General features: G+C 46.3%; 1 protein-coding gene across 5 annotated transcripts in view; it reads right to left on the bottom strand.

Annotated features, from left to right (window-relative positions):
- LOC146601893 (uncharacterized) overlaps positions 1 to 27,684 on the bottom strand; it is a 131,729-nt gene that overhangs the window by 56,126 nt on the left and 47,919 nt on the right. For 2 of the 5 annotated variants that reach the window (XM_085299787.1, XM_085299796.1), the window contains exons 30-54: positions 26,323 to 26,367; positions 25,641 to 25,709; positions 25,457 to 25,543; positions 24,550 to 24,576; positions 24,338 to 24,391; positions 22,884 to 22,955; positions 22,322 to 22,381; positions 22,095 to 22,130; positions 18,735 to 18,770; positions 17,472 to 17,507; positions 16,939 to 16,974; positions 15,809 to 15,841; positions 14,203 to 14,274; positions 12,785 to 12,844; positions 12,051 to 12,086; positions 10,701 to 10,781; positions 9,727 to 9,762; positions 8,664 to 8,708; positions 8,096 to 8,167; positions 7,365 to 7,400; positions 7,218 to 7,253; positions 5,887 to 5,928; positions 4,153 to 4,206; positions 1,902 to 1,940; positions 1,010 to 1,045 (exon numbers count right to left, since the gene is read on the bottom strand). In XM_085299787.1, the coding sequence (XP_085155913.1) occupies positions 1,010 to 1,045; positions 1,902 to 1,940; positions 4,153 to 4,206; positions 5,887 to 5,928; positions 7,218 to 7,253; positions 7,365 to 7,400; positions 8,096 to 8,167; positions 8,664 to 8,708; positions 9,727 to 9,762; positions 10,701 to 10,781; positions 12,051 to 12,086; positions 12,785 to 12,844; positions 14,203 to 14,274; positions 15,809 to 15,841; positions 16,939 to 16,974; positions 17,472 to 17,507; positions 18,735 to 18,770; positions 22,095 to 22,130; positions 22,322 to 22,381; positions 22,884 to 22,955; positions 24,338 to 24,391; positions 24,550 to 24,576; positions 25,457 to 25,543; positions 25,641 to 25,709; positions 26,323 to 26,367 (1,236 nt within the window). The remainder of the gene's footprint in view (positions 1 to 1,009; positions 1,046 to 1,901; positions 1,941 to 4,152; positions 4,207 to 5,886; positions 5,929 to 7,217; positions 7,254 to 7,364; positions 7,401 to 8,095; positions 8,168 to 8,663; positions 8,709 to 9,726; positions 9,763 to 10,700; positions 10,782 to 12,050; positions 12,087 to 12,784; positions 12,845 to 14,202; positions 14,275 to 15,808; positions 15,842 to 16,938; positions 16,975 to 17,471; positions 17,508 to 18,734; positions 18,771 to 22,094; positions 22,131 to 22,321; positions 22,382 to 22,883; positions 22,956 to 24,337; positions 24,392 to 24,549; positions 24,577 to 25,456; positions 25,544 to 25,640; positions 25,710 to 26,322; positions 26,368 to 27,684) is intronic. The other 3 variants (XM_085299803.1, XM_085299813.1, XM_085299823.1) reach the window with 3 other exon arrangements.

The following is a 27,684-nucleotide window of genomic DNA, read 5'->3' as shown; positions in this document are numbered from 1 at the left end:
TCTGAGATGAAGGCCAACATGTGTCCAGTGCAACTTGCTGCTGTCTCACAGATCACCTGGTTAATTGAGACACCTTGACAGTCAATCGCTGGTTTGAATACAGGCATCTACAGTTTAGGTGTCCAGGTGTTATTCATTTTTATAATGAATAGAGAGCTGATCAACAGTGTTTATGCTGTGACTTTCCCCACTCTGCATAGAAAACCCTACATTTGGTCAGATCAGTCAGTCCCCAGCCTCCCTTGGCCGGGTCTCCAATGCTTACAGAAACGAGCTGAGGGCAACGAGCCTCTGTAAGTGCCTGCATGGTAAATACTAAAACCTGAGACTCATCACATTCCCTGAGCCTGGTGGCAACCTTAGGAGTAGAGTGAAAGGCTCACCAGCCCAGCATCACTGTATCGCATAATGCTTGTTCACTACTACTTGTGTTACAACCCAAACTGGCCTTCATGCTGAACACTGCTCATATGTGTAACACAGCCAGCCCATTTCATGATAACTTTGCTCAGAGCTATTTAGGGTTGCCATGGTGTTAGATGGATGTCTAACAGCGTGGGACATGCAAAGTTTGAGGTAGACATCATATGGAAAGCACATCTTCACACATGAGGCCCCCAGAGGCAAAAGTCTAGGCCAAATAATGCAGCCAGAGCACCCAGATGCCATGTGGGTCTCTTCCTAGTAGCTGTGTGGACACAGCGCTGACATATGGTCTGTATGAACCAGCTCAGCTGATAGCACCAAGCTCTGGATCCTAATTGCTAAGTCTTAGTTTCACATGAGCTTCAAAGCCACTGTCAACTCCATAAAGTACGAGCAGCAAAGCTGTCCAAGAAGGATTTAAATATTTATGATAAGCTGTAGAAGAAATGTAATAATGCTGCCCTCTCGTGAGTGTTAGTGTTGGACTGGAGGAGTAAACATCTTCTCCAGAAGGCCAGAAGGAATAGATGGAAAAGCTTAATTATAGTTACCTTATCAAAAGGAAGGTCAAAGAATTACCTACCTTGATACCATTTGCTTCGAAAAGCCTCTCCAGATCCTGCATGAAGAATAAAGAATAAGATGAACTCAAGCATATGCCTTCAGAGCAGAGAAATGTCCACTTCCGAGTCACAGCCTGATTCCACTGCCCTGGCAGTCCTTGGAAATGCTGCTGTTGCCTTGGAAATGGATCAGGCACTCAACCCTGTGCTGGTCTGCATGTGAGCACTCAGATTAGCTGTTTCCAGAGCAGCCATCTCATCGAGATTTTATCAGTGTTAACCAGAGGCCTAGGGAGGGATCCATTTCACATTTAAATCTGTGTTGGTCAGCCATGGTTCCCACGTCAGTGCAAGTACAGGGCACTTCCAGAGGATAATTTATCCCCCTTTGTTTTTAAAGGGGCCCAGGTTGACTAGTTCAGACTTAAATGTTGACCTCTTTGCTAGGTAACTGGAGTACCAGCTCCCATTCATAACTAGGTAAGCACCAAATAGCATTTCTCTAAGTAGGGAGCGTGGCAGTACTTCTCCTCCTCTCTCCTCCACCTTGGGAAGCTGGCCCTGTGGAACCTGAGTCCTTCCAGGACATCGAAAGAGACACAGAAGACACCAAGGCCTTGGGCAGTGCCTAGAAATGGGCAGGAAGGTGGAGCAGGGAGCAGAGAGGTGACAGGCTCCTGTCTGCCCAGCCTGCTTCGAAAAGAGAACATGTCTGAGGTGGGTTTCCAGGGTGTCCAAAACAAGAGCAATAACATACAAATGTGGCTGATGACCCGGCCTGAGGGCACGCACAGGCTCAGCTCCAGAGGCCTCCCCTATGCCATTGATGCGTTCCTTCCACCATCCCTACCCCTGGACTGAAAGGGAGGTGGCTCCAACATTAATGTGCTCTAAACCTTTCATTTTATTTACCTTCATTTCCACTCCTTTGCCTGGTGGACCAGGATCTCCCTTCAAACAAACAAGAACAACTTGTTAATTATGTCATTAGCCTGATGAACAGTAAGAAGAGGAGCTCTGAGGAGGGGTGATGTATAGGACTGGCAGTCAAGGTTCATCTGTCCAGCCCTTACTTTGCTTCCACCTTGCTCTGTGACCCCGGACAAACCTCTACTGGCCAAAGGGAGGGAGTTAATCCCACCCTGTGGAGTGGGCTTCTTCAGTCCTCCACTGGCCACAGCCACTGGTTGCATTTCATATGGCAGGGCTGGACCAGAGCAGCAGCCATGAGCTTTGTCAACGCGGCATTTGGGCCAGAGTTTGCACCCTCACCTGGTTGCGGGGATGTGATTTTCTCCTGAGTTAGGAAGTGCTGCTAGGTTGCCAGCTTGAGCTATGTAATTCTGCAGTGAAAGCAGAGATAGAGACCAGACTCCTGATTTACTTGCGCAAAACCTGTTGAAAAAAATTCATCCAGCTCCTGGCTTATGATTTAGGTTGTATAAACGCAACCACAGGGTGATCTACCAGGTCGCATCAGCAACAGCTCTGGAGGCAAGCCTCACTGCCACGGAGTGACTGGGAACATGTCAGTCACCTCGCTGAAGCACTGGAAAAGCCCTGATTATCAGGATGCCTGGGTTCTCATTTTGACTTCACCCATCTCTGCTCTTCAGCCATGCACAAAGTGTAAAAACCAAAGTTTTCACAGTTGGCCAAAGTTTCAAGGGTGCCCTGTGTTTTCTAGTATGACTGAAAACTAGCACCCAGTGCCATGCCTCAGTTTTCCTCATATGTGGAAAGGGTCCTGGGTAACCCTCAACTGCCACCATGCTGTCATCACCACAGAAGCCATGCAGAGGTGGCAGCAAGACTGAGGACAGCCAGGGTGTTCTCATTGCTGGTGCTTCTTTCAGGAGGTGGCCGTGGTCCCAGTGGCCCTCTTTGCCACATGCAGTCCAGTTCATATATCTCCAGTGTCAAAGGGCTCCTAACTGCATGTCCTGTGGATGGGCTGTCTGTCTGTCCTTGTACAGCACAGCACAGCTCCCCAGGTGAGTGATTGAGGACAGCCATGGTGTATGAAATGCCACAAGAGCTACAGTCACTGCTGCCGGGAAGCTGAATTAGCAGCCAGGAAGTCCAGCAGCAAGGTGAGGAACATCCAATGAGGCAAGAGGCTGAATTCCCTCTCTGATGGGCTTCATTTCACTGAAATCTGGGTTTCTGCGCACAGATTCCGGTGGAATGAAGGGCATCAGAAAGGCACTGATGGCGACGGCTGCCAATGCATGCTCCAGGCAGGAGAGTGTGAGATGCTCCAGGGTGAATGAGCCATGTTACAAGGATGTGCTGCCTAGCCTGGGTACACCTGAGGTACAGCTTGTTTGCACCACCTCTATATGAGTCCTAGCCTTTGCAGAGGGTGCTGCAGTGCACAGTAGCCAGACTTGTCATTTCATTGGGGTTGGGGCTCTTCAGGAACAAGGTCCTTGGGGTGGGAGATCAGGGCTCCATACCCCCATGCTGTGAATGGGGCATGGGTACACATAACTATTCCCATCTCCACCCTGCTCCTGGTAAATCCACATAAACTCTCCTTCATGATGAAGAAGATATTTGGCTCCTTGGTGTTTGTTCTTTGCTTATTTTCCTACAGCCTTTTCCTTTTAGAAAGGTGGACATTGGTCTTATAGCACCGTTGGAGAAACTCAGTGCTCAGAGCAATACAGATCTCAGCACTGGACCATTTGGGAGGTGGATGAACAAGACTGGATCCTGTTCAGGTCAAGAGATCAATCTGCACCTGCTGCTGCAGCTTTCTGTAGCATTTTCTTCTCTGATAAGTGAAACAGTTGGTTCCAGCTCTAAAGATGCCTAGACAGGTGTGGTATGAGAAGCATTTTCTCCCTCCGTCCCTCTCTGATGTGCTGTGTACCTTGCAGGATGGGCGCAAAGGAAGGATACACCCCCAGAGTTTTAGGAACTTATTCTCTCTGGCTCCTGATCACCATCTTCCTGCCTAAATTTTATGCATCTACTTAAATTGAGATATAGGACTAGCATCACGGTGAGCTCAAATTTACAAGCTCAGATCAGCAGCTTTGCTTTGAAAATCCTACCTTTGTGGGATATGAGAGATTTAAGATGGGTGCTCTTCCTTCTGGCCAGCTCAACACAGTGACACCAACACAAAGATGCCTCCACGCATTCGGGCACATACCTTTGGGCCTGGAGGACCTCTTTCACCTTTCAAGCCATCCTTCCCAGGATCTCCCTGTAAGTCAGCAGAAACATATTAGTTCCAGTTCTTCCCCTCTAAAATCCTCAGGGGAGATGCTGGTTTCATGATGCATTATAGTGTTTTCCATACACTGGCCCCAAGTTAACTTTCATTCTCTGTCCACAGGGATCAGCAACCTTTTCTCTTAACTATCTCGTTGATTCATGTAATTAAGTTAAACTTGGAGCAACTTTGCTCTTCACTTGAAATTTGCTGCTTCTACTTTGGACCTAAAGAAGGACTCACGTCTGAGAGCTTTTCTGTTTTTTTTCTTCCTCCAGCTACCTCCTCTGGGATAATAATTGGTGTCACCTCTCTTCATAAACCAGACTTTGCCTCAATTTCCCTGGCATGACATGCTGATAAAACAACACCATCAAGCCAGTAAATTTGAGGACTAAATGATTTGCGTGGGACATGGGGAGAGAACGGACTCCCAGTGATACTGCCTGCAGTTCTTGTTGTCTCATGGTCCATCATTTGCTTTGCCTGTGACCCAAGTTGGGCATCCCCTCACGAGTCCTGGGGGGAAATCAGAAAACCAAGCTCAGCTCTGCCTGCAGAGCACTCATCTAGATATATAGAGTATGCATCAGCCTTTCCTCCTGGTACAGCCAAATTTAGGCAGAAATTGATGCTGCGCCTGGTCTGCCTCCTCCTTGGCTGGCTCATTTCCTCCCCTGTCCCCTGCTGTGTGTGTTGAGGTGGGGGGGGGGCTAATTAAATACATTCTTCATTTCATTGGGTTATTCTCTTTAGCAAAATGATTACCCAGTTTGCTCCATGACTCCGCTTCTCTTCCCAGACTGGGTCAGACCCTGTGCTGGATGTGGCACTGTGGTTCACATACAGCCAGGGATGAGTTTCTTTGCTGTTTACCTTGCCAAGCAAAGTGTGGTAAGGGGGAATAGGAGGGGACGAGGAGCTGCTCTGAGACTGATCATTACTTCTGTGGCTCCCAGACAGGATTTAGGTAGACTGGCATGCAGCCACCAGGGGTTGACCAATATGTTCAGTCATCTTTTTCACAGCGCTGAAAAAGGATGGACTAAATCCTTCTCTGCTGTTTTCTATCGCTGGCGTTTCCATCTATGCTGAATCCATCCTACTGTGATCCATCTGAGTGCTGGTGCTAGTCAAAAGCTCCTTCAGACCTACCCACAAGCAGAGCTACTGCTATAATAAAGGAACTACTGTAACAGCAATAGGCCTGCTGCTCTGGAAAAACTCACTGGAGTTATTCCAGCATCCAAATCATCTTATCCCCTTTCAGCAAAGCACTCAGGCTCACAGCGAATTGACATTTCTGAATGGATCTCACTGATTTCTGAGCTGAAATGTTCACTATGGTTTGCCCTGCAAAAAAACAAAGCTTTGGAAGGAGAACTGAAGTTCACTTTGCCCCAGCATCATTAACAGCAATGCCTTGCATTTAGAAGGTCCTTGCTGTTGGAGGTGGTAATGGCTAAATTTTGCTTAAGAAACTTGAAAGTTTTGGGCTGTATTTGCAGACTTAGGCTTATAAAAGTAATGAAGCTTGGGCAGTGACATAAAGCTTGTTCAAAGCGTCTCATGATAGTTTTAATTCTTTGTGCTACAAAAATTACAGCAAACACAAAATAAGCACATATTCAGCTTCTACACAAAGTTTCTCCAGCAAGGAGGAAATCTTACCTTGTCACCTTTCAGGATGATAGTGTTCTCCAGAGAGGACACCTGCAAAAACAGACGAAAAGTAGCTCACAAAGTGGAGGGCAATGTCTTTGATATAAGCTCCCACCTATGTGTGCCTTTTATCCCACTTTTAGCCTTTACCCATGGGCACAGATTCAGCTGGTTTCGTTCAGATTAGCCAGCAATTTGAACTACTTTGGACCCAAAACGACAAAGAAACAGTGTGGCATTTTGCTCTCACCACTCAGAGAGGCAAGCTGGCTGCGGTGTTGATGTCTGGATATACATTTCCAATGAATTCTGCAAAATTTGACCCACCCTCTCAGAAGGAGCTGGGGTCATACAGACAACGTCTCCCAGCTGCTGAGAACATTGCTTGTGTCCCTCTCTACAATGGGCATTAAGGTGTTAGCAGAATGTTTTAGCAGTCAGTGGGTTAACTGCATGAGAGAGAATAAGCTATCCGAATCCAAAGGAGACCTGGCCAGGTGATGGTGTGAGATGGTTACGTATCAGCAGAGAATGATCTTGGCATATCCTGAAGATCTCAGCTTTGAAGGGCACAGAGGGTGTTCGGTGTTCCCACATAACACTCCCAAATATGCCAGTGTCAGAAGTGGAAAATACATGAGAGATGAGTGAACAGGGGCACCAGTAGATAACAAACAACAACAGAAAATGGAACTGGGACAACAAAATGGTGTGGGGTTCAAAGAGCACATGGCAGGTTGTATGTCAAAGTGCCTGTCTGCACATTAATGTACTGAAACACCTTCCTCATCTCCTAGATGACCTTTCAAGATTTCTTACGGCTCTACTGTCTATGATCATTGGTTTCTCTCTTAATCTTACTCATATTGATGTTAGGCCTCTAGTCCAAAGGAAAACTCAGTGCAAAGGCACAGGAAAGTCCTGAGCATGAGTCATTCCACCTGTTTAAGCTCCTTTCCTAGGAGACATCCATCCATCTGCCATAGCTGTAGAAGGAGCCTGGATGACTTGACTAGACAATAGTCAGTGGGTTAAAGGTATCAGATAGGTTCATATTTATGCTTCACTCCCTTCTGTGTCACAGATTTCTTGCATCACCAGTAACAAGTCATTTGGGATGAGATTGATTTGACCACACACGTATATATCCGTAGAGGTACAGGCTGCATTTCTGTGCACCTTTGATAAGGCTAGGAGGGGAGCCCATGCCACAGTGCACGCTGTTGCAAACAGTAAGTTCTGGCAATACCTCCTCAGTAGTACCCAGGACTCATGATAGATCTAAATGTACCCCTTCCTCCCAAAATATGTCAGTCAACAAAAGTGAACACCTTACTCACAATGCTTCCAGGAGTCCCAGGCAGCCCAGGCTTACCCTATGAAGATACAATGCCCCCATAAAAACGTGAATGGTGAAATTCAGCATTTTCATCCCCAAAACAGACTCATTCTCATGCAAGGTTATAAATGGGAGTGTGCAAACCTACAGATTCACCCTTGTCTCCCTTCTCTCCAGTGATTCCCTAGGAGATGGAAAGAGAGGCAAGATGAGAACAAGTCTTGGCAGGGGAGTGGGTCTCAGCAGTCTCCCCTCTTCTTGCCAGCTCAGCAACCTATGGACTAACAAGCCCTTCTTCAAGCAGCTGAACTAATGAGATCTGCATTTCAAAATCTCTCCTGTGGGTGAGTTCCTTGATATTTAATAAGGGTGAGATTATTAGCCTCTTTCTCAGGGAGTGGACTCATTAGGGAGTCACTCTCTCCTACTCAGCTGCTCAGTTTCACGAGGTCTGTAGAAACACCATGTCTTTGGGACCTCTATTGCTCTGATAAATGTTGCTGATGTTAGCCAATGTTTTCCAAGGCTATTGGGGGAGATCAGACAGACATAGTATAAGTGCATCATTTCACTTTCTTCTTCACCAGGCTGACCAAACACAAGCATTTCTGTTTCAGTAGTGTGGAGGTGGGGAAGTTTTGCACACTCAGAACCCCCCAAAGCACAGTCCTGCCATTTAACTTGTGCTTTGGTAATCAAACGGGAAGGGAGGAATACTTCTACAGAGTCTTTCAGAGATACCTCCTACCTAACAGAGAGGGAAGGAGCTTTCTGTGCCTTGCGAATCGTAAAGGACAAGAACTATGATCCTTTCTTTGACTAACATTGCACTATCCCACATTCTCCCTCTCTTCACTGTTCCTTTAGTGACTGCCTTACATCCTTTCCAGGTTGTCCTGTATCTCCTTTTATCCCCTGCTCTCCAGGTCGTCCTGGGAGTCCTAGCGGTCCCTACAAAAAAAAAAAAAAAAAGAAAAAAAAAAGGCAGGAAAATCTCTAACCCATTCCTGATTTTTCATCAAAGAAAGAAATATTTGCACATGGAAATTTCTAAGTGTGGAACTCCTGCTGGGCTGAAAGCCCTGGAGAAGGAAGTCGTTTACTTTGCACAAAACAGCGAGTGGATAGGTATTGGCAGTGCAGTCTACCCCTGATGCTCTGCCACTAGCCTGGGTGGTCTGGTTCACACCTCAGGTGGAAGGGGCATCTTCAGACAAAAGCAATCTCCAGGCCTGTCAAGCTTCCTGAGTCTCCTGAGTCCAAGGCCAGGAAATCTCTGTGGGGAAAGGTGGCATTGCATTGCAGATGCTTGCTCTCATGGCCTGGACTGATACCAAAATCATCATGCAAGTCACTCCTCCCCTTTTAAATCCTCTCCAAAATGACGGCACAGAAATTGTAGTGCCTGAATGGTGAGACAATAATGCCTATGGAGAAGAATTATTACCCTGATTCCCCTCTTTCCTGGCTCTCCAGGGATGCCAGCTTCTCCCTAAAAGAGAGGAGTAGAAGCTTTTAAAAGCCTACTTCAGTCAGGTTGAACACTCGTTGATGATATTAATTCTACTGCACTTACATCTGAAGCAGTCAATTTAAAGGAAAAGAACCGAGTTCACCTACTATTCCAGTTGCTCTGAAGCTGGCACCGTCTCCTCTTTGGCAAAGCTTAACGCTTGGGAGGTCAGTACAAAGGGAGGCTTACAATCACCTGAGATGTTTTAAATTAGAGGTGCTGTTTTAGAGCAGCTCCAGAGCTGAAGTAAATGGGGCAGAATGTATAAGGTGACAACAGGGTATTCATATTTACAAGGGAAATGGGGTTACGCTATTTCCACCAAACCCCAGTGTAATTTGTGGCAATCTGTCTTCCACATCTGCTGCCCTTCTGGAGAGCTTTAAGGACAGTCTCCCAAGAAGAGCAGGGCTTGGTTCTTTCTTGGCCTTTCTTTTTCAATCTTTTACTTTGGAAGGCAAAAACAAAGGCAAAATTAAGAAAAGAAAAGCCATGGGCAAGATGAAGATGGTTCTTCATAGTCTTTTCTAATTCAAGAACAAGGCTACGGGGAATAAAATGAGCTGGGGTTAGCTTCAAAACAAATCCACACACTACTTCTCTAACCTGTGCAATGCCTTGCTCAGGATTTTGAAGGTGTGAAAAGTTTTTGTAGGCTGACTAAACAATTTTGCGGAAGAAAAATCTACCAAGAGCTATCAAGCTCAAAAGACATCACCTCTCACACAGGATATCGCTGAATGACACATCTTTAAATGAAGAAAGACTATTCCAAAACAGAACACCGTGTTGTCTTGCTCTTATATCGTTCCCAGGGCTTCCAGGGCAGTTGGTCACTGTTGGAGGTGAGGCATTGGCCTAGATAGACCATCAGTCTAATTCAGTTCAGCCCTTCTCCTCCGCTGTTGTAACAGCAACAGCAGCTCCAGCTGCGAGTGAGGATGGTGTGTTTGCTACCTACATGACTCTGGAAAGCATGGACTCTCCGTTTGATTACCTTGGTCCCAGAGGTGCCTTTCTGCCCCGGTTCTCCCTAGAACACAATGCAAAAGTGATAAATTACATTTCCACCTATGGCCAGTTTTGTCATCCTAATTTCCCACCCAAGTTAAAAGCTCTTGGTGTGATTCTCATGAGTGCCAGCCTCAACTACTCCTGACTCCAGTCAGTGGTGTTAGGCAGAAGTTTAGAGTTTAGTCTTTTTTTCAAGCTTTCTCTAAGTGATCCCTTTCCACTTGATGTTCAGGAAAATCCAATGGTAGGTTCAGTAATGGATAAACTCCTGGATGTTCAGTAGCAACAATTCATCCCTTTGAACTGATGAAAAATCTTCACCAACTACAGTTAAGAAGCCAGTTATGAAATCCTTGTGAAGGGCTAATAGGGTACCATTAGACCATAACAATAATAATAATAATAATAATAATAATAAAAGAGCAAGCCCTTCAAGGCTGGTGTAAAAGCACCAGTGTGTTAGTTCCCTGCATGTCGGACAGATACAACCCAATGACAGAAAGACATAATACTGAACAGTGAGTAGAAGTTCTGTATCCAGCCAGTGCCACACAAACGCCACGGCGCAATGCATTTGTTCCACCCTAGCCAAGGGTTAAGAGACTCTGCACCAAAACACAGCCTAAAGCATGTCCTAATTAAAGTCATCGATGGATCTACCTTCTCATTTGCTAGAAAAGAACAGAAAGAGCAAATGGGAAGGTAGATCCTTTAACAAACAAGCCAGCATGCCTAATTAGGGTTAGTTTGTCAGGACCTGCGTTGCTCAACATTGCCATTCTGCAACCTGATCCTTTCCCAGCTGGGCCTGCGTAAGGTGCATCTTTTTGACCAGTCCCACTTTGATACTTGTTTCAATTCGCTATTGCAAGGACATAACCTGGGGTCGTTAACTGGGTACACGGTGCTGCTGTGGTTCAGCATGGCCATTTTACTGGATTCTTAGTTTCTACTTACATCTTTACCTCTTAGTCCAGTCTCGCCTGGTTGCCCAGGTAATCCTCGTTCGCCCTTCTCTCCCTTCAGACCTCTTTCTCCCTAAAAAGACCAAGATAATATTTACTTTCTTCTTCTGTATTTCATAGCCCCCATACTTTAGACTACAGTATGTCCTTAGTGAAGGGACAGATTCAGATGGCATACCAGGCCACATGGCCATGTCATTGCTTCCACAGTCCTCACTGTACCTTGGGCTCAGAACATCTACTCTGTGTGAGGCAGAGTTGTGCTTAGGCTATCTGCTCGGTGGACTAGGTTGGAAAGCATTTAGCTCCATTCAAACATAGTCTGTCCCAACCACATGAAGAGCCTTAGTGGCACTGCAGGACAGACTGTTGTGAGGATCTCTGCCTCCAGGAAGCTTTGCAGCTCAAGTGAGATGGCCTCTTAGTGGAGACCCTGTGCATAGGTTGAATCTCGAGAGGTCAATGTTGACACAAGTTCAGTTCCCACTCCATGGTTCAGGTCCTGTTCCCAGGTTAAATCAGCTGAGCTCTCACAGATGAGTACCTGCACATCTTCTTTACTTGGGGTTTGAACAAGAGACCTTCCTCATCCCTCAGCCACCACACCATGCTGTCCCCCAATCCAAAATAACTCGTACTGCTTTCTCCATTTTGTGACTGCATTAACACCTCCTGCTTGGATGCATTCCCATTTATCTCTTTTCACATCTAATCCCTCCTTGCCAATGAAGCAGATCCAGACTAAATATACAGTTCACTAGGCCACATACTAATGCTGGAACATTTCCCAAATCCATGTGCCCCTTCAGCCAAGTCTGGGGAGAAGCATTGCTTGAGAAATGTATTCTGTGAGGCAGAGTCTTTGAATGAACACCACATTCAGGATGTTTTCTATAGCTCTCTTCTGACCACTTTAGAAAGATCTGCTGGAAGGAATCCTAGAGGCCAGATTTTGCAGAATTTTCTAAGGTATCTTTTTTCATATTGCTTTATTTTCCATACCTCCAAGATGACTCAGGTGTGAACAGGCACTCTCTAGGCTTCTGTGCACTAGCCTAAAAATTCAAGCCTAAATATTCTCTACAGACTCCTCAGAGTTAAACAAAAGTACAGTGCGAAAAGGCAGCTTTAACCTTTGGTCTAACTGTGTGCAGGATGCTGCGCATCACATAGAGACTCCAGCAAAGCAGGATTTCTTCAGGCCTTTCCAGCTTTTGAACCTCCCCCATATTTTAACACTGGTTTCATGGCAAAGATAATGCTCTTTACTCTGCAAAACTCTCGTTGGCACAGCATTCATTGTGACTTTGCTTCACACACTGCAATCACCGCATATACTCACCTTTGGACCAGATTTGCCAGACAAACCTACGTTTCCCTGCAGAAATACAGACCATTAGTCACATGGCAAGAACAACACAGGTAAAATAATTCTCTGTCCTCTCCAAAGGGTGTAAACATCAGATTCACTACTGCAAAGCTGCTTTTTGGCTGCATATATTAGAAATCAAAACACTGTTGTATGATGCATAGAAGAGGAAAACATACGGTGTCCTAAGAGAAGGGCGTATACAATCTAGATGCATCTGTCTCCTCCTTGGCTTCTCCATTTTTGAAAACACTAATAGTTTAAAGACTAAATCTGACAGAGAAGTGGGAATCTCAAAGATGTTCTGTTGGGCAAGAGTATTCTGGATTAAAGTGAAAGACGCTATTAGTATTTGTGCAGAAGCTTTGTACATTAGCCCAACTCTTACCAGACACGAGTGAACTCACGTGAAAGTGACCAGAAATTTGCACCTTCTTAGAAGTAAAATTCAAGAAGATAAAGGTCCAGTTCATCTTCAAGCCACAAAACCATTGGAAATGGAGCTTTCTTGGCTCTGCTTTTCACAGAATTATGAGTTGAGCTTTGTGCTTTCTTCTAGACTCACAAGGGATCCTCTCTCTGCATTACAGAGAGTAACCCCTTTACAGAGTAGTCCCTTCTTAGTACTTAGACAGATTTTGCCTCTGAGCCTCCTGATTTGCCTCTTTTGCCATCCCTTTCCATATCCAGCATGTTGCCACACTCACCCTGTCACCTGGGTCTCCTTTCAGCCCAGGCTGCCCAGGAATGCCAAAACCCGGACATCCCTGGAAAAATCAATGACAACGCATGTCTCAGTGTAACACCTGGGGATCTTTTCCTCTCTGCACCCCTAAGTATGACAGAGAGAAAGCTAGAGCTAAACCCCATGATGCTCCCATCTGCCAGCTTGTTCTTATGGCCTCCACAAACCCCATTTCCTCACAGCCCTCTTCCCTTCTAACCACATCACCCTTACCGCCTCTCAGAGATGCCTTGTCAGCCCCTTTCCCTCCTGGCAGCCCTCTTCTTACAATTGCTACAACAATCTGCTCAGCTCAACACCCGCATCAACAGCAAAAGTGGCAGCCACTGGGCTGGGAGTTCTGGGGATATTTGCTTCCACTTGGCTTCCAGTTCCCTCCCGAGAGCAGCACCCAAGAAAGCTGCTGTCTAGCACCAACCTGGCCATATCTTCATCTGAGAGCGTTTTTCACACCAAATTTTGTCAGCAGCCTTCAAGAGCATTTAAGAGGTAACTCTGGGTTTGGCACTGAAGAATAGGAGAAGGACCAGCGGCTAACCGGAAGGATCTTTGCTCTTTTGGGCCACAATCCATGGAAGAGTCTTCTTGTGGGGAGCCAACTTTCACTCTGGCATTATCTGGCAAATCTAGCAAATGGCTATATTTGCCTCATTCGATGATCACAGAGTGAGAGGACAGATCACAGGGAGGAACCAAGGGATTCATATTTTCCCATTAGTGGGACCTGGCAGAACATCATCTGCCAGCCCTGTGAGATGGAGAGATTGTGTGACTGCACAACTGCAGCTCTACGAGGCTCTTCTGGTTGTTTCTTGCTCTCAGTCTACAAGTGCACTTGCAGATCTTGGAAGCAATTCTTCCATTGCCTTGCATAAGCTGCTGTGAGTGACTCCACTCCACTTGTTAACTCACTCTGGGAGCCTGTCATATGTCATGCTCTTGGTTACCACCTTGCAAGTGATCTCCACCCTGCCATCGTATAATTGATGCAAGCTTGTTGCCAGTACTGTGTTTTCTGCTGAGCAAGATGCATGGGGGATATAGTGCCTTCCCAGAGTAGCTTCAGAGCTCAAGACATAAATCTACACGTCTGAAGCTAGCAGAAAAGTATGGAGCAGATCCTAAATATTTTTGTTAACCACAGGCAGCTGGGTAAGATGAGCATTAGTACCTCAGCACCTCTCACTGACATCCCTTCAAGAAGCCTTTCTTCCTCTTCTCCATGTGACCACAGGTCTCCATTTGGGTTACAGCACATTGCTGCTCCTTGATAACATAACTTAGGAATGAATTCAGTTTACCTCAGAGCTTCCTTGGTGGTCAGGAACAAAAATAACCTTCTACCCATACAGGATGTGCTGAGAAAGGCAAGAGCGTTACCTTCTCTCCTTTGTCTCCTTGTATTCCTTTGTCTCCTTGTGGTCCCTGGGCCCCAGTTGGTCCAATCTCTCCCTGTGAATAAAGACATCCCCAAAGCTAATAATATCATGCAAAAAGGCCAAGCCTTGTTCATATAGCTCTCTAGATTTGTATTTTGCATTTTCAAAACATTCTGAAAATTGTTCCCTTGAGAAATCTCCCCATCCATCCATCCTGAAATTTGTTCTGGAGCTTTTCTCTGTAGTACCTGGACTTCAGCCATATAAAATCCATCACAGTAGTTACATCCTTTCTGCCTAGGGAGCTCGTACAGTCTACTGTAAAGTGCTGTGTGTGTATTTACAGCAGTGAAAGTGTGATAAAATTCAGGTCCCAGGCCACTACCTAAATGCAGCCAGCCTAGAAGAAGGGACTAGTTTCTGATAACCAATATTAAGCAGTCTGGAGAATCAGAAAGGCAAAGGGAGGTGGCTCTCGCAGGAGTCTCTGCTCACCCAAACCCATTCCCACTCTTCCCTAGTACAGAATGCTTGGAGACATGGGCTGTGCTGACAAGTTGCATGGGGGAAGGTGTAAGTCGTGAGTGGACCCTTGTCTGGTTAGGAGTGACCATAGAAAATTACAAGAGTAAATGAACTGCAAACATCTGAGCTCAGAGGAAAGGATGTAAGTCATTGTTTCTAAGGGATGGGGAGGTATGGGGTATTCCTGAATAGTCAAAATGGATAGTTAAAAATATGTCAAAAATGAATAGTTAAAAGAGCAAAAGCCAAAAAAGCTAAGAGGAATTACTCTTGCAGTAAGTATTTCTTTATAAGGACAAGGGAAATCTTTTATTCCTCTGCAGTCTAGCAACGAGTTATCAAGAATAAAAAATTAAAATATTCCAGGCCAGGTAGCACCACAAGGCCTCTTCAAAAATGAACTGTATCTATCATGCTATAAAAATGTTCAATAAGAACAATGTAGCCTGGGAACAGCTATCTCTCAGATATATCCCTGATCTAAGAAAACTCAATTTCCTCTAGTAAAGTGAGCCAGACATTGTGACAGGGCCCCAGGGAGGCGGGGAAATCTCCATCCATGGAGATGCTCAGAAGGCAGCTGCACAAAGCCCTGAGCAGCCTGATCCAGCTTTGAAGTTGGCCCAGTTTTGAGCAGAGAGTTCAACTCCAGAAGCCCCTTTCCAACCTCAGATATTGTTTGACTCTAAGTCAGTTCCTCACTTGGCTTGAAAGCTGCTTCTAAGAGTGGGTCGGATCTGTGTTTCGGTGATCTCTAGCTTCTAAAACTAGAATCTGGAACCACCAAATTTCTCCATTGACTGGAATTAGAAAGAGAATGACAGGAACAAAATATGCATCTATCTTTTGTTTAGTTTAACATTTGAGAATGGGGATGGGTAGGAAACTGTGTGTGTGCGCAATTTTTCTCTTAATAGAAACAAAAGAAATATCATCAGGGCAGGATTATTGCTACTTTTCTAATCTCTTTTCTCTTCAATCCACCATTAAGGTTATATGACTCAGGTGGCAAAACACTGTCCAGCCCTGACTTCTTCAAAGACATCATCTAAGATTCAAACTGTGCTAACTGATGGACTTACCCTGATGCCTTTCTTGCCTGGAGGTCCCAAAACCTGAGGATAAAAAGAAATCACAGAAGTGCTCTCTTATTTGGAAAAACGATCTCCCTTCCAAAGGAAGATTCATATTACCTTGTTCTAAAGCAAGATAATCTCAACCTTGTTGTGGAATAGGAAAACCATCACCTGTCCTGGATCATAAACCATGAGAAATGGCTACAAGACAAACTATAAACCCAGTGAAGTCTATAAAAGAATCCCACCAACTTCAACAGGTATTTGCTCCAGGAATGGGACTGGAATATCACTTGTATGCAAGCGGTAGCTGGCAGATGGCTGCTGTGGCCTTAGCTATCACATACCAAGGACTTAGCAAGTCTTCATGAGTGCACTAGCACTCTGCAGAGCAGCCCTGAGCTGGATTCAGGAACTACAGAGCTTCTTACCATGTTTCCAATACAAATCTGCCACTGTTCCTAGGAAAGAATCCTGGGATGCCCCTGCTCATTCAAGTACCCCCCCAGGACACATTGATCTTTAGTGCTGGTGGGTCTCAGCACATAATACAGCCTCCAACTACTCCCACTGCCATTGCAGCAGATGTGGTGCATACAGAGGTGGCCAGCTCTGAGGTTCCTCCTTAAAGTTGTCCTGACATTTGGACGACCAAGAAGAGGGGGCTGAAGGAACCCTGTTTACACATGAGAATGAAGCAAACAAGGCTCATCAGCAGTGACTCTTCAGCAGGGACCACAGCAATCCCATAGTGAATGAGGAGCCCAAGCATAGGAATAGGCCTCTAGCAGAGAGGACCATAGAGCTTCAGCAAGGGGAAGGCTTTAGCCTCATGTTTCCTGCACAGCAGTGAAGCTCCTTCGAGTATCCAGTGAGAAACTGGTGCAGGGCTGGGAATAAAAGAAGTGGAGCAAGACAGCAGAAGACATAATTGGTTGGAAGGTCAGGGTAAAGGTCTTTTAGTTCAACAGGACACATGCCTGCAGTTCAGTAGGACACACCTCTCTTGGTCCTCGGCCTGCTAGCACTGCTGACTGTAATGCTGTATGGTTATAGCACAAGCTAAGTGTGCTTTGCTGTCCCCTACTCTGTGTACAGGGAGGGTGATAGAAGGGTTGCAATCCGTTCGTAATTACCCCCATAGCTGGAGCACCTGGAAATCCTGGGTTTCCCTGCAAGACAAGAGGAAATAAAATGAACAATTTTGGGGTAATGAAAAATGTCAGTTCTTTGCTCTTCCCCATCCATTCCTTAAATCAGCTGAATACTCAACACAGAAGCACAAGAGCAAAACAGACAGGAGGGGCTGAGCAGTTGGGCTAAAAGTATTTCCTTTGTCTTATTTGATTGCAATCACTTGAAAGCAGCAGGGAGAATAAAACTTGCAGTCTCTCCCTTTCCAGTCTGATTCATGGGACCTGCAAGCTAACTGCTTGCTGTTACGTGGTGAAGGAGGAAAGCTCCTGTGACTCCCTGCTGGCTTCTTCTCTCCAAACCCCCCTACAAACATATACTCAGTTGTACTTGCAGGAACTGCACACGCGGCACAAGCCGGGGGAAGTGCAGAGGTAGCGAAACCCAGTGGTCACACAGCGGGTCTGATTCTGCCCTGTCAGGACACCTGCACCCATGCTGGTGGCACACATTGTTCCTTTACTGTTTGACTTACTTGGTCTCCCTTCTGCCCTGGAGGTCCTGGGAGTCCCTGTAAGAGAGTAAAGGAGAATTTCTAGCAGACTGAAAACAGATCTAGCACTTTTCGTCTTGTGCTGTGTCCCTACTGTAATGACGGGCTCCCAGCTAGAGGCAGGGAGAAAGGAAGCTCTGCAGCCCAATATTTTGCTGACTATGAGACAGCCCCGTGAGCCTGCTGTGAGTGCTCTTGAGTGAGAGACAGAAATCCTCACATCTAGATAGAGATCTCTAGCACGTCTCTCAAGCCTGGCCTCATTTGCTGGGAGACTAAGCGCAAAGTGGCAAGCCCTCATCCCAGGCTAAGCCATTAAAGATGGGCCTGAGAGGATGCAAAAGCACATAGGTAAGGGTGAAGTCTAGTCCCTCTGGCAGTGGTGGACCCCAGGGCTAAGCCTACAAGTTTTCTCGTGCCTTCTGGCTGCAGCCAAGCAATATGTGGCAACATGCTCTGCTGTTCTCCTACCCAAAGTGAGGACTCGACAGCTCCTTCCACCACTTGCAGGGGAACTCTGAAGACCACTTGCAAAATAACTTGCAGTAAAACTTTGAGGTCCCTTCAGCTCTCCTCTCCTCGCTCTCCTTGCAAGCAAGAGAAGATGTGGAGATAGCCATGAGATGCCTGGAAGCTACCAGACCAGGTCAATGCTTCATCTAGTCTAGCATCTGGATTCTACTCAGAGCTGGGAGCTGCAAGCACATGTACCCAGCATGCTTATAGGGCCTACGGTACTATTAGAGCATATAAATTCAAGATAACAAGGACTGATCCAACATTGCCAGACCCTGGACCTTCTACCATCAATGCTGAGGTAGGCAGAGTATCCAAACCAGTTGCTGGGAGTGCCTGGCTTATGTCCGCACTCCATGCTTAGGATCCTTGCTCCTTTCCTATCAAATAGTATTCAAGGTTTGTCCTGTCACGTTTGCGAGTTGTAGACTGCTCAGGGGATTTACTGTCCATCAAAGATCTAGCCCCGTGCACAGAAGCTCCTTTAGCAAAAGTGAGTTCTTGAACACTGTGATTTTGTGGCCTGCAGCTGCCAGGGACTCTGTAACATGACCCATCTACACCTGCTCAGACTAGGGAAGCCTTCAGCATGAGCTCAGGATGGGGGGAGCCAAACTCCCTCCCTCTCGTTCTCCAGCCAGATACCTTAACTGCTCTGCCCCATGCCTGAAGAGCAGACCCAGGTCCGCCTTCTCTCCTGCTCTGCGCTCCTGTGCTGGCCGTTCTCACCTTTTCCCCTTTAACACCAACTTGCCCTTTGTTACCCTGGAAAACAGAAGATGCTTTAGTTAAGACAAAGGCTCCGCTGGCAAAGACATTTGGACCTGAAGGCGTGCATGCCCCACACTCTGCAGAACACGGGTCCCTTCATGGGAGAGGATGAGGAAGGGGGGAAAGCAAAAAAATAAACAGATAGTGTTATACATGTGTTATATATAGTATATAAAATATATTTCATGCATAGTGCATGCATCTGTATGCATATATATATTAATATATATTATATCTATATAGTATCTATAGTATGTTAGAATTTTTGTATAAATGTATTATCTATTTCATAATAATATGCAACATGAAAACACATGTATCTTACAATATATGTAGTTGTGTATTCTGTAATTATTTTGTAATTATTTAAATATAATATACATAATTTTATTTATATATATGTATATATTTTTACATATACACACACACATGTGTATGTGTGTGTGCGTATGTACATATATGTACATTTATGTACACATATGGACTGTCCTGAGCTTGGTTAGACTGTTCCCTTTGAGGAAGCTTGAGATGTCCAGCTGGGATAGTCTTTTGGAAAAGGCTTAAGAGTTTACAGCATAAATAATTGGGGGGTGAGGGTTGGGTCCTGGCTAAGCTCAGAGGTTGAACATGACCAAGAGGAGTAAGGAGAGATACAGGTCAGAACCCAATTACTCTGTGTGCATGTGCCTTTGTATTCACATTTTTTTTAAAAAATCTTTTTGATTTGATTCAGTTAGAGCTATACCCTTGGGCCAATTGGTCCTCCTTCTGTGGGTGGTCCTGGCTCACCCTATATGAGAAAGAGCAGCTGTGATCGGCTCATGCATCCTGTGAAGTCATCTCAGAAAGTGCTCCTTACCAACACCAGCAGCAACCTCGACAGTGAGCAGCCTGCCAGGCTTCGGTCTTTCTCAAGGAGAGTCCATGAAATATCACAAACCCACATTTATTAGCACTGAACCAGGACTGGACATCTCAGGGAGGCCTTTGCTCTTACAAGAAGCAAGACATTAGCAGCAAACGAACCCTGTGTGATACAGGGAACCTTTTCCGGGCTGAATTTTATGGACGGCCCGTCCGTCCGAGTCAAATCCGGTGAAGCGTCGTTTGGTAACGAGAGTAACGTCTGTGCTCGGATGGAGTTTGGAACCGGGCCGTGGTGCAGCCGATGGTATTTGGGCTGCCCGATCTTAAGCCCCGCAGACGTGCCTCATCCCAGGAGGGTCCCTCCAGCGCACAGACAAGCAGGCGTAGACGGGGTATCAGCAATTCCAGAAAAAGAGCAGACTCACTGTCCATGTGAAGAATTTTGCTCTGCCTTTGAAGCTAAAGGGTAGGCGGCATGCCTGATCTACTGAGCTAGGTCAGGCGGTAGGCTGCACTACCACTTGGTCCCTGCTGTCTCACGCGAGGCCAGGGGACCTCAGAGGGCCCCATGCCCTGCTACAACACCCGGGAGAGCACAGACACTGGCTCGGGGGGGGGGAACCACTGGATAGGTCTCCCCCAGCCATCACTCGCTCGACTAGCCGACGGGGCAGGCAAGCAAAGCCGATCCTGCTCCAAGTAGGGGCATGCCGTGTCACGTCCGGTAGGGTTTGGATGACCTGTTCCCCAAGCGGGTCAGAGCCAGGTCAGTGACGGTCGTTGGGACCGCCACCATGCCCAAATTTTGAAGAATCGCCACTGGGCCAATGGCTTATTCATAGGCAAAGACCTTACGGATTTCAAATCCTCTTCCCTTTCATGAAATAAAACAGCACCACTGCAAAGGGAAGCAAAGCATTTTGTTTCCAGCTGAAGGAAATGTTTTCCTGGATATTCCTTTTTCTGTCATTTGCCACCTCTCCTGGAAGTATGTCTCTTTTGGGGCAGTATGGATACTTTTTAAGATTAGCAGAACTGAAATAAATCAGGGACTCAGACGGATACTTTTGGCCTTCAGTAGTAATTCAGAGAGTATATCCTGGTGCATCTGGAAAAGGAGCATGCAGAGAGCCATGCAAGCTAGTGCTAAACTGTTGCTCCGCTCAAAACCAAACCCAGGACTGTGTTGAGATGGCTCATGTACCCTCTGAATCAATGCCTGGTACTGCCTTCACTTGGCTCCCAGCTCCTGGGGGCCAACATACATTGTGGACTGGGCAGAGGGCATTAGGGGAAATTCAGACTTCTTGAAAATTTGGGGTGCTGGACTGCAGAACGAGCCATCTTGCTTTGGTGCCAAGCCTATAATACTAGCTGAAGCCAAGTGCTTCAGAAAGAGGCAAATATCTACTCTGAACTGTGTTTCGAGACATTTCTACTAGTGCAAGGCTGAGGTGGAACGTCTCCTTTTGCCTGCGGCAATTGTCCGTGTACATGCCAAGATCAGCTTATTTCCCCCACACCATGAGTTTTCCAAGTATTTTGCTACATGGAAAGCCTTGGTGTTTAATTCCCACTTCTCTGTGAATAGTGAGAGCTGGAAGATATTAACAGTCTGGAAGAAAACCTTCTGTGCCTGCCCTGAATCACTTCTTGACCAGCCCTTGCCACACTTCATCTCCCCTGGGTTCACAGCAGGGGTGCCAGATCTGGAGTGGAGCTACTTTAGTCCAGTCTCTCGCCTCTGACAGCACCAGATCCCAAAATCATTCCTCTCCACTGACTCCAGGCTCAAAGTCAAGTTAAGCCCCCTCTACATACAAAAAAACCCCAAACAACATCAAAAAACCACAATCTAAAAACTCCGCAGAAGATGGGCACTTCCAGAAGACAACTCAAACCTTAGGATGGGCTGAATCACCTCTCACAAAGCTTGACTTTCTCCACTGAGAAAGTCAAAAGTTTCTCCTGGCACACTGACACACCTGATGCAGGTATTTAATTAAGTAGAAATGAATCTGGGCCCAGATGGTGCCTGAAAGGCAGCAGATGTGAGATAATCTACTCCACATCTTTTTCCCTCCTCATCCCTAATAGTGTCAGAGCTGGGACCGAGCTGTGGTGCATGAGGTTCCATTTTCCTCCTAAAACACATCTGCTATGAACTGTTGCGGCTTTGCAGATCTTTACCAGCCACAAAAATGTCATTTATTGATTTATTAAAATACTGCATCTTGCTACCATTCCAGATCTCTGCAACATCCTGCAGCAATGAGTTCTACTGGTCAGTGACTGCTGACATGTAAAATTATTTCCTTTCTCTGCTTTTGAGCAAGGAGGCAACGTTCCTGGAACCTATGATGATGGTTGGAGCTAGATGCTTTCCTTGGCACCTGAGTATTAGGCACAGAGACTCAAGTTCAGCATGACTGAATATATTTCAGTACTCACCTTTGGTCCCTGTACTCCTGGAGGACCCATTACTCCCTACAAAACAGAGAGAAGGGCAAAAGCTCAGACTTTAAGACACAAAGTCTTCTCTCCTGTGTCTCTTCCCATTTTCAACCACATGCCCTCCAAGGAAAGCCTAGAGAAGGGGTATTGGAGGAGACTGCAGAGACATTGAGCCCCCTTGGGGGACTCTTGCTGCAAAACTTGATGAAAAATTGCCATCCTACCTGTTCTCCTTCTTCTCCCTTCAAGCCAGCAGTGCCAGGAATGCCCGTTCCTGCCATCCCCTGCAAGGTAAGCACAGCATTGCACTCAGAAAAGCAGACCCCATGCCAGGAGGAAGGCACAAAAAGTGTAAAGCACCCTACGACCTGTGTTACAGCTCTGCTCTTAACTGTCTGACAAAGCTGGAGGGGAGAAATGTACTCTGTGGCCATTTTGCTAAGACATATGCTTAGCCATCTTCAGGCAAGGTGCAAATAATTTGGAGGAGGGAGCAGTAAAGAAAGGGCCTAAGAAAGGGCCTGTGTGTGTTTTCAGCCACCATTTGAAATAAAGTAGGGGAATCAGTGAGACAGCCCCATCCAGAGGACAGGCAGCATGTAGGGCTTGGGCTGTGTTTGGGAGAAAAGACCTGCATGAGATAGTAGCACAGGGGACTGGGGAAAAAATCCCTACATGCCTCCACTTTATCTACACTCAGTCTATCCCACTATTACTTCCTATCAGCTATTTTCAGCTCTTCCCTTGAGCTGATGGATTCTACAGGTATCTGATACATGTAATGACCTTTTCTCCCCTTGGTCCGGGCAGTCCAGGAACACCATCCAGCCCTACAGGGCCTGGCAAGCCGGGTTTCCCCTGCAAAGGCAGAGACATCATCACATCTTTGCCTTCCAAACTGTAAAAGATAGGGTTTGCTTTTAAGTGCGCAGAAACACAAGCAGAAAACTGTATATCCTGATGGGCCCATCCTTTGCAACTGAGGATTTACAGAGATCATCATGCACACCCAGTTGGCTTCTTCCCCCAAAAGAGGCTATGGATCACTGGCTTTATTTGGGAAGGGAAAATAAAGATGTGTTTGCTTGTTAGATGTAGAGGCTGGGTAGCTATTTTGGTTTGGTGGTGGATGCCTTCTCCAGTGTCTCCTCAAAGCTATGTTGCTCTAATAGAGTATGCTCCTGATTTCAAAACTAACATCTGAAATAAGGAAATGGCTGGTCTGTTGGATGTAACTCTGTAGTATTGCAAGCATAACATAAAAGCACCCATCTCTGATGGGAGACCGTAATAGGCACCTTAGGAAGGACACAAGAGCAGAACATGCATATAGTCCCTGAGTAACCTTGCAGGCTTGAACTATTTGTAATTCAGGGATGTGGTTTCTTTATTCATAGCAGCGATCAATGGATTTCTTTTCTTTTCTAATCTCCCCTTGAACTCAAACTTCTTACACCCAAAGTATCCTTGTGAAACTTCTGCAAAGAACTACCTCCTTTTTTTTTTTTTTTGTCTTGGCCACCCCAGCTTGGTCCATTTGATATCCCATGCTTTCCATCTGCTTTCTTGCCCTCCTCTGGACTTATCCCAGTTCTTCCTTGCCTCTCCTGAAATGGGGAGTGCTGTGGGAAGGAGCAGAGCTGTACTCAGCTGCTTCATGGGTGATGGTGGTAGTGGAGGCTTGAGGGAAAGTCGTCTAACTGAGCTCAACGGAAATGAACATGTCAGGAAGACGTATTTTATAAAAGGCCAGGCTAAGGCATGGATTTCTGGAGCAGCCTTCCCTAGGCCACACTTGCTACCATCTGCCAACATGATTGACTACACCAGAGGGTTTACTGCAGTTACGAGTGTGGTGATGGATGCATTTCTCACAGTCTTTCACCCTGCGCTCTGAAGGAGAGCATGTGTTTGCTTTTTGCAAAACGAATGACTGTTATCACATGCCTTTGCTGGGTTTCTAACATTTCCCTTTGATAACTCCTGAATGACAGGTCAGCAGGATGAAGCTGACAAAGTGAGAAATGCTTAATTGGCCCTGCTTAATCTGCCAGCCCTAGCAGGAAGGGCTTGTCAGCAGCGTGGAGCATCCCAAAGCGGCGGCTGATGAAAACTGTCAATAGACAGGTCCCCGCATGACCACCCTCAGTAGCTGGTGTCCCAAGGTCAGTGGTGCTTTTCCACCACTGGTGGTGGCTTGTGGCTCTCCTTCAGCAACTGGCCATTGGCAAATAACTCACCGGCTCTCCCACACCTCCTTTGTCACCCTTGAGGCCATTCCTCCCACGAGGACCCTGCATGAAGCACAGGACAGTCTTAGCATGTGTCCCAGCAGCATGGTCTCAATGGGCACCTGGCAAGGACTGAAATAAGAGCCTATTGGGCAGCTTATGAATAAAAAAACAAGGCTTGTCACCACATCTGAAAGTGAAAGTGAGCCTCAGATACTTACCCTGATACCCAAATCCCCTGGTTCACCCTGAAACACAGAGGACATGAAAAGTCACCACGGAGCCTGGGAGCAGGGAGAAGCAGATCCTTCATACAGTCTTTCCCCACTTTCCTCGTTGAGGTGCACAGCAGCAGCACGCCCCTTTCATTAAAGCAGCTGCCGACCATTCCTGCACCCCAGCGCAATGCTGCAAGTCTTTTGGCTTTTCCCTCTCTGTTACTTCCAACCAAATGGCAGTGACGGGGAGGGGGTTTCTCTATAAATTTAGTTCCAGCAAAAGCTCCTGCAGGCTGACAAGCCCAGAGACCAAAATCCACTACCCCTGAGGGTAAACAGAGCTTTGGTAGAGGTGTCTGCTATCTCTCACACTCCAGACACCTCAACCCAGGAAATTTGATATCCAAACTCCCCTTAGGGTAGATGAGGGGTGTTTAGGACCCTTGATCTCTGCTGAGATGATCTGTACCCCCAATACAGGGGGACACTTGGCGAAAACTCTAAATCCAGTTTTTGGATAAGGACCTGAAGCTGGAAAAGTTTTAGTGACCACTGAATCTGGCCCCACATCAGAAAAGCCTGACTGTAACCTTTTCAAGCTCCGTCATCGATTTCTGCTGTTTGGCGGCTGTCATTTTGAACTGTGGTTGAACAGCAGGGCCTTCACAGTAGGAAAAGCCATTTGCAGGGTACCTCCTTTTAAGCCTATGTGATTCAGTGGGAGAATCCTACAGGCCTCAGCACTGCAGAGGTCTTGAAGACGTAGATATTTTTTGCATAACAGAGAGAAGAAATATGTATTGCCAGTGCCCTTAAACAAACAGGTTGTCCAGGGACCATGGGCTATGCCATGTGCCCCGCTCTCTATGGCTTAACAGTGCAGAGCTATGCTGCAAATAACCTTGCTCACCTTGATGGACATCCCTGGTGGTCCCTGTGGCCCAGGTAAACCTGGTGGTCCTGCTACTCCGGGAACTCCTGGCTGCCCTTTCTGTCCCTGCAACCACAAAAACCAGGAGAGAGAAGGTCATGCCAGTCCCTTAGTTGCTCTGCTAGCCCCACATAAGCTCAGCAGGCCAAAGCACAATACTCACAGGAGGACCAGGTTGCCCATTCTGACCGGAAATCACCCCCACTCCTCCCAGGACATAACCTGGTTCGCCCTGCACGAGAGGGGAGAACACATGCTCAGCTGTGTTGGGCAGTCCAGGCACTAACAAGTAGTTTCATGATTTAGGTGCAGCTGTAAGATCAGCATCCTTCGAGAGCAAACAGCCTGTGAAAGGCAAGAGCCTCCCTATGCTGCAAACCCAAACCGCCTGCTTGCTGCATCTCTGCTGTGGAGATACCAGAAAGCACATGGCCATGCTCATTAGGGGCATGGGGAAAGGACAGGACAGCTGCTCCTGGGAAGAGCCCACGACAGGTTATGAAACCTTGCCTTTCTCTGTCCTAAATGGGTGCAAACAGGCTTGTTCATAGCACCAGCTCTTAAAATACAGAATGACCCAACAGAGTCCTACCTCCCTGTGAAAATAACCTACTGAATTTTGCCAAGGGCCTGTAACAAGGACTGGCCAGTTTTCTCTGTGAAGACTTTAGCTGTCTCATAGTAAAACTGAAGAAAGACTCCTCAAGGGCTGCTAGCTGTACAAGGGCAGAAACATACAGCTCAGAAGTTCACATGCACTAGTGGCTACTGTACACACACTTGGAAATAAGAGGCGAGAGTGCTACCATGGCTTTTTCCCAGTGAAATCCAGGAATGAAACTCACTCTGTCTCCTTTTGGTCCCACTGGTCCTGGATAGCCAGGAGATCCCTAGAATTAAAAATAAATTACATATCAGTAAACAACAAAACATTTGCAAGACCATCGTTGTGGGATGTTCAAGTTACAGACCTACCTCTAAAAAAATGTCATTCACCCTTAAGAATTTATGAAAATAGGTTCCTTGAAGTGAGTAACTGGTTTTGGTCCCAACACTAATGTGAATCATGTAGGTGTTACCTGTTAGTGTGTTATATGTCCCTCCCTAGTGATGTTTGCAGGTAAGAGATATCCAGGGATGCCTGAGATATTCTCAGGTATCTAACACTGGTAGACATGACACAGGATTTACAGGAGATCTATACCATTTTAGAGTATCAGCTGGAGGTTAGGTGGGATAGCAGGGCATCTCAAATGACACATGAGGACTCTTTTTATGCAACTGAATTAAGACCAAAGGATGGGGTTCAGCTGAAGATTATGATACTCGAATGTTGTGTCTCCTCATGAGCCAGCTGTCTACACTCCATTGTAAGTGGTGGAGATCAGGACTTAGTTCAGATACACATGCACAAATGGCTTTTGCCGTTTGTGATGCTCTGTGATACCTGCCTGGCCTCCAGGTCTCATTTCAGAAGTGCTCCATTAGTCCCATATTTTATCTACTGTACATGGTTGCATTGGAAATCCTAGGGGATCTCAGATGACCTGGGACACCTTGATACCAGCCCTTCTCAAAAGAGTCCTCAGAGCCTAGAAGGTGATTTACCTTGTCAAACACAAATGTCTATTAACAGAGCGCTGGTGAAAGCAGATGAGGGACATTTTTGTAGCTGACTGCTGATCTAGTGTGTAAAGCTATGCTATCTCTAGTAAAATTGACAGCATGGAGCAAATGGCAGTACTTCTAGTGAAAACAAGGGTACATAAGGTTTGGCTGGTTTAGCTAGATGAGTGTCTTCCAAGCAATGATATGAATACCTTTGTGGAACTGTTAGAAGCATAATTAGTGTACAGGATGTCTGTGAGCAAATGATGCTACTGGTGATTATATGTATGACGGAGTGTAGTAAGACTGAGATATAAATGCAGAATGCAGGCAGAGTTTTTTGCAGTTCTTCTTCTTCTTCTTCTTTTTTTTTTTTTTCCGTGAATAGCTCTGGTTCAGTGATGGTTACTTGGCTAGAAATATGTCAATGCTGTGCTGCATTGTGTGCCAGGTTTCTGAACAGAAGGAAACCTGAACAACACTTCTGGTACTGAGTCAAGTTCACAGCTAGTGGTGAGAGTCCTGGCTGGCAGGAGAGGCAGATCCTGGAAAAACAGCCGACAGACTCTTTCTCATCTTAGCTAGGAGTTATTCAGTGA

Source organism: Rhea americana, unplaced genomic scaffold (genome assembly GCF_003343005.1).
Source record: "Rhea americana isolate MKP2758 unplaced genomic scaffold, rheAme1 scaffold_1, whole genome shotgun sequence".
NCBI classification, from domain to species: Eukaryota; Metazoa; Chordata; class Aves; order Rheiformes; family Rheidae; genus Rhea; species Rhea americana.
The sequence above is the reverse complement of the archived record's forward strand: the minus strand, read 5'-3'. Positions and strand labels throughout refer to the sequence as shown.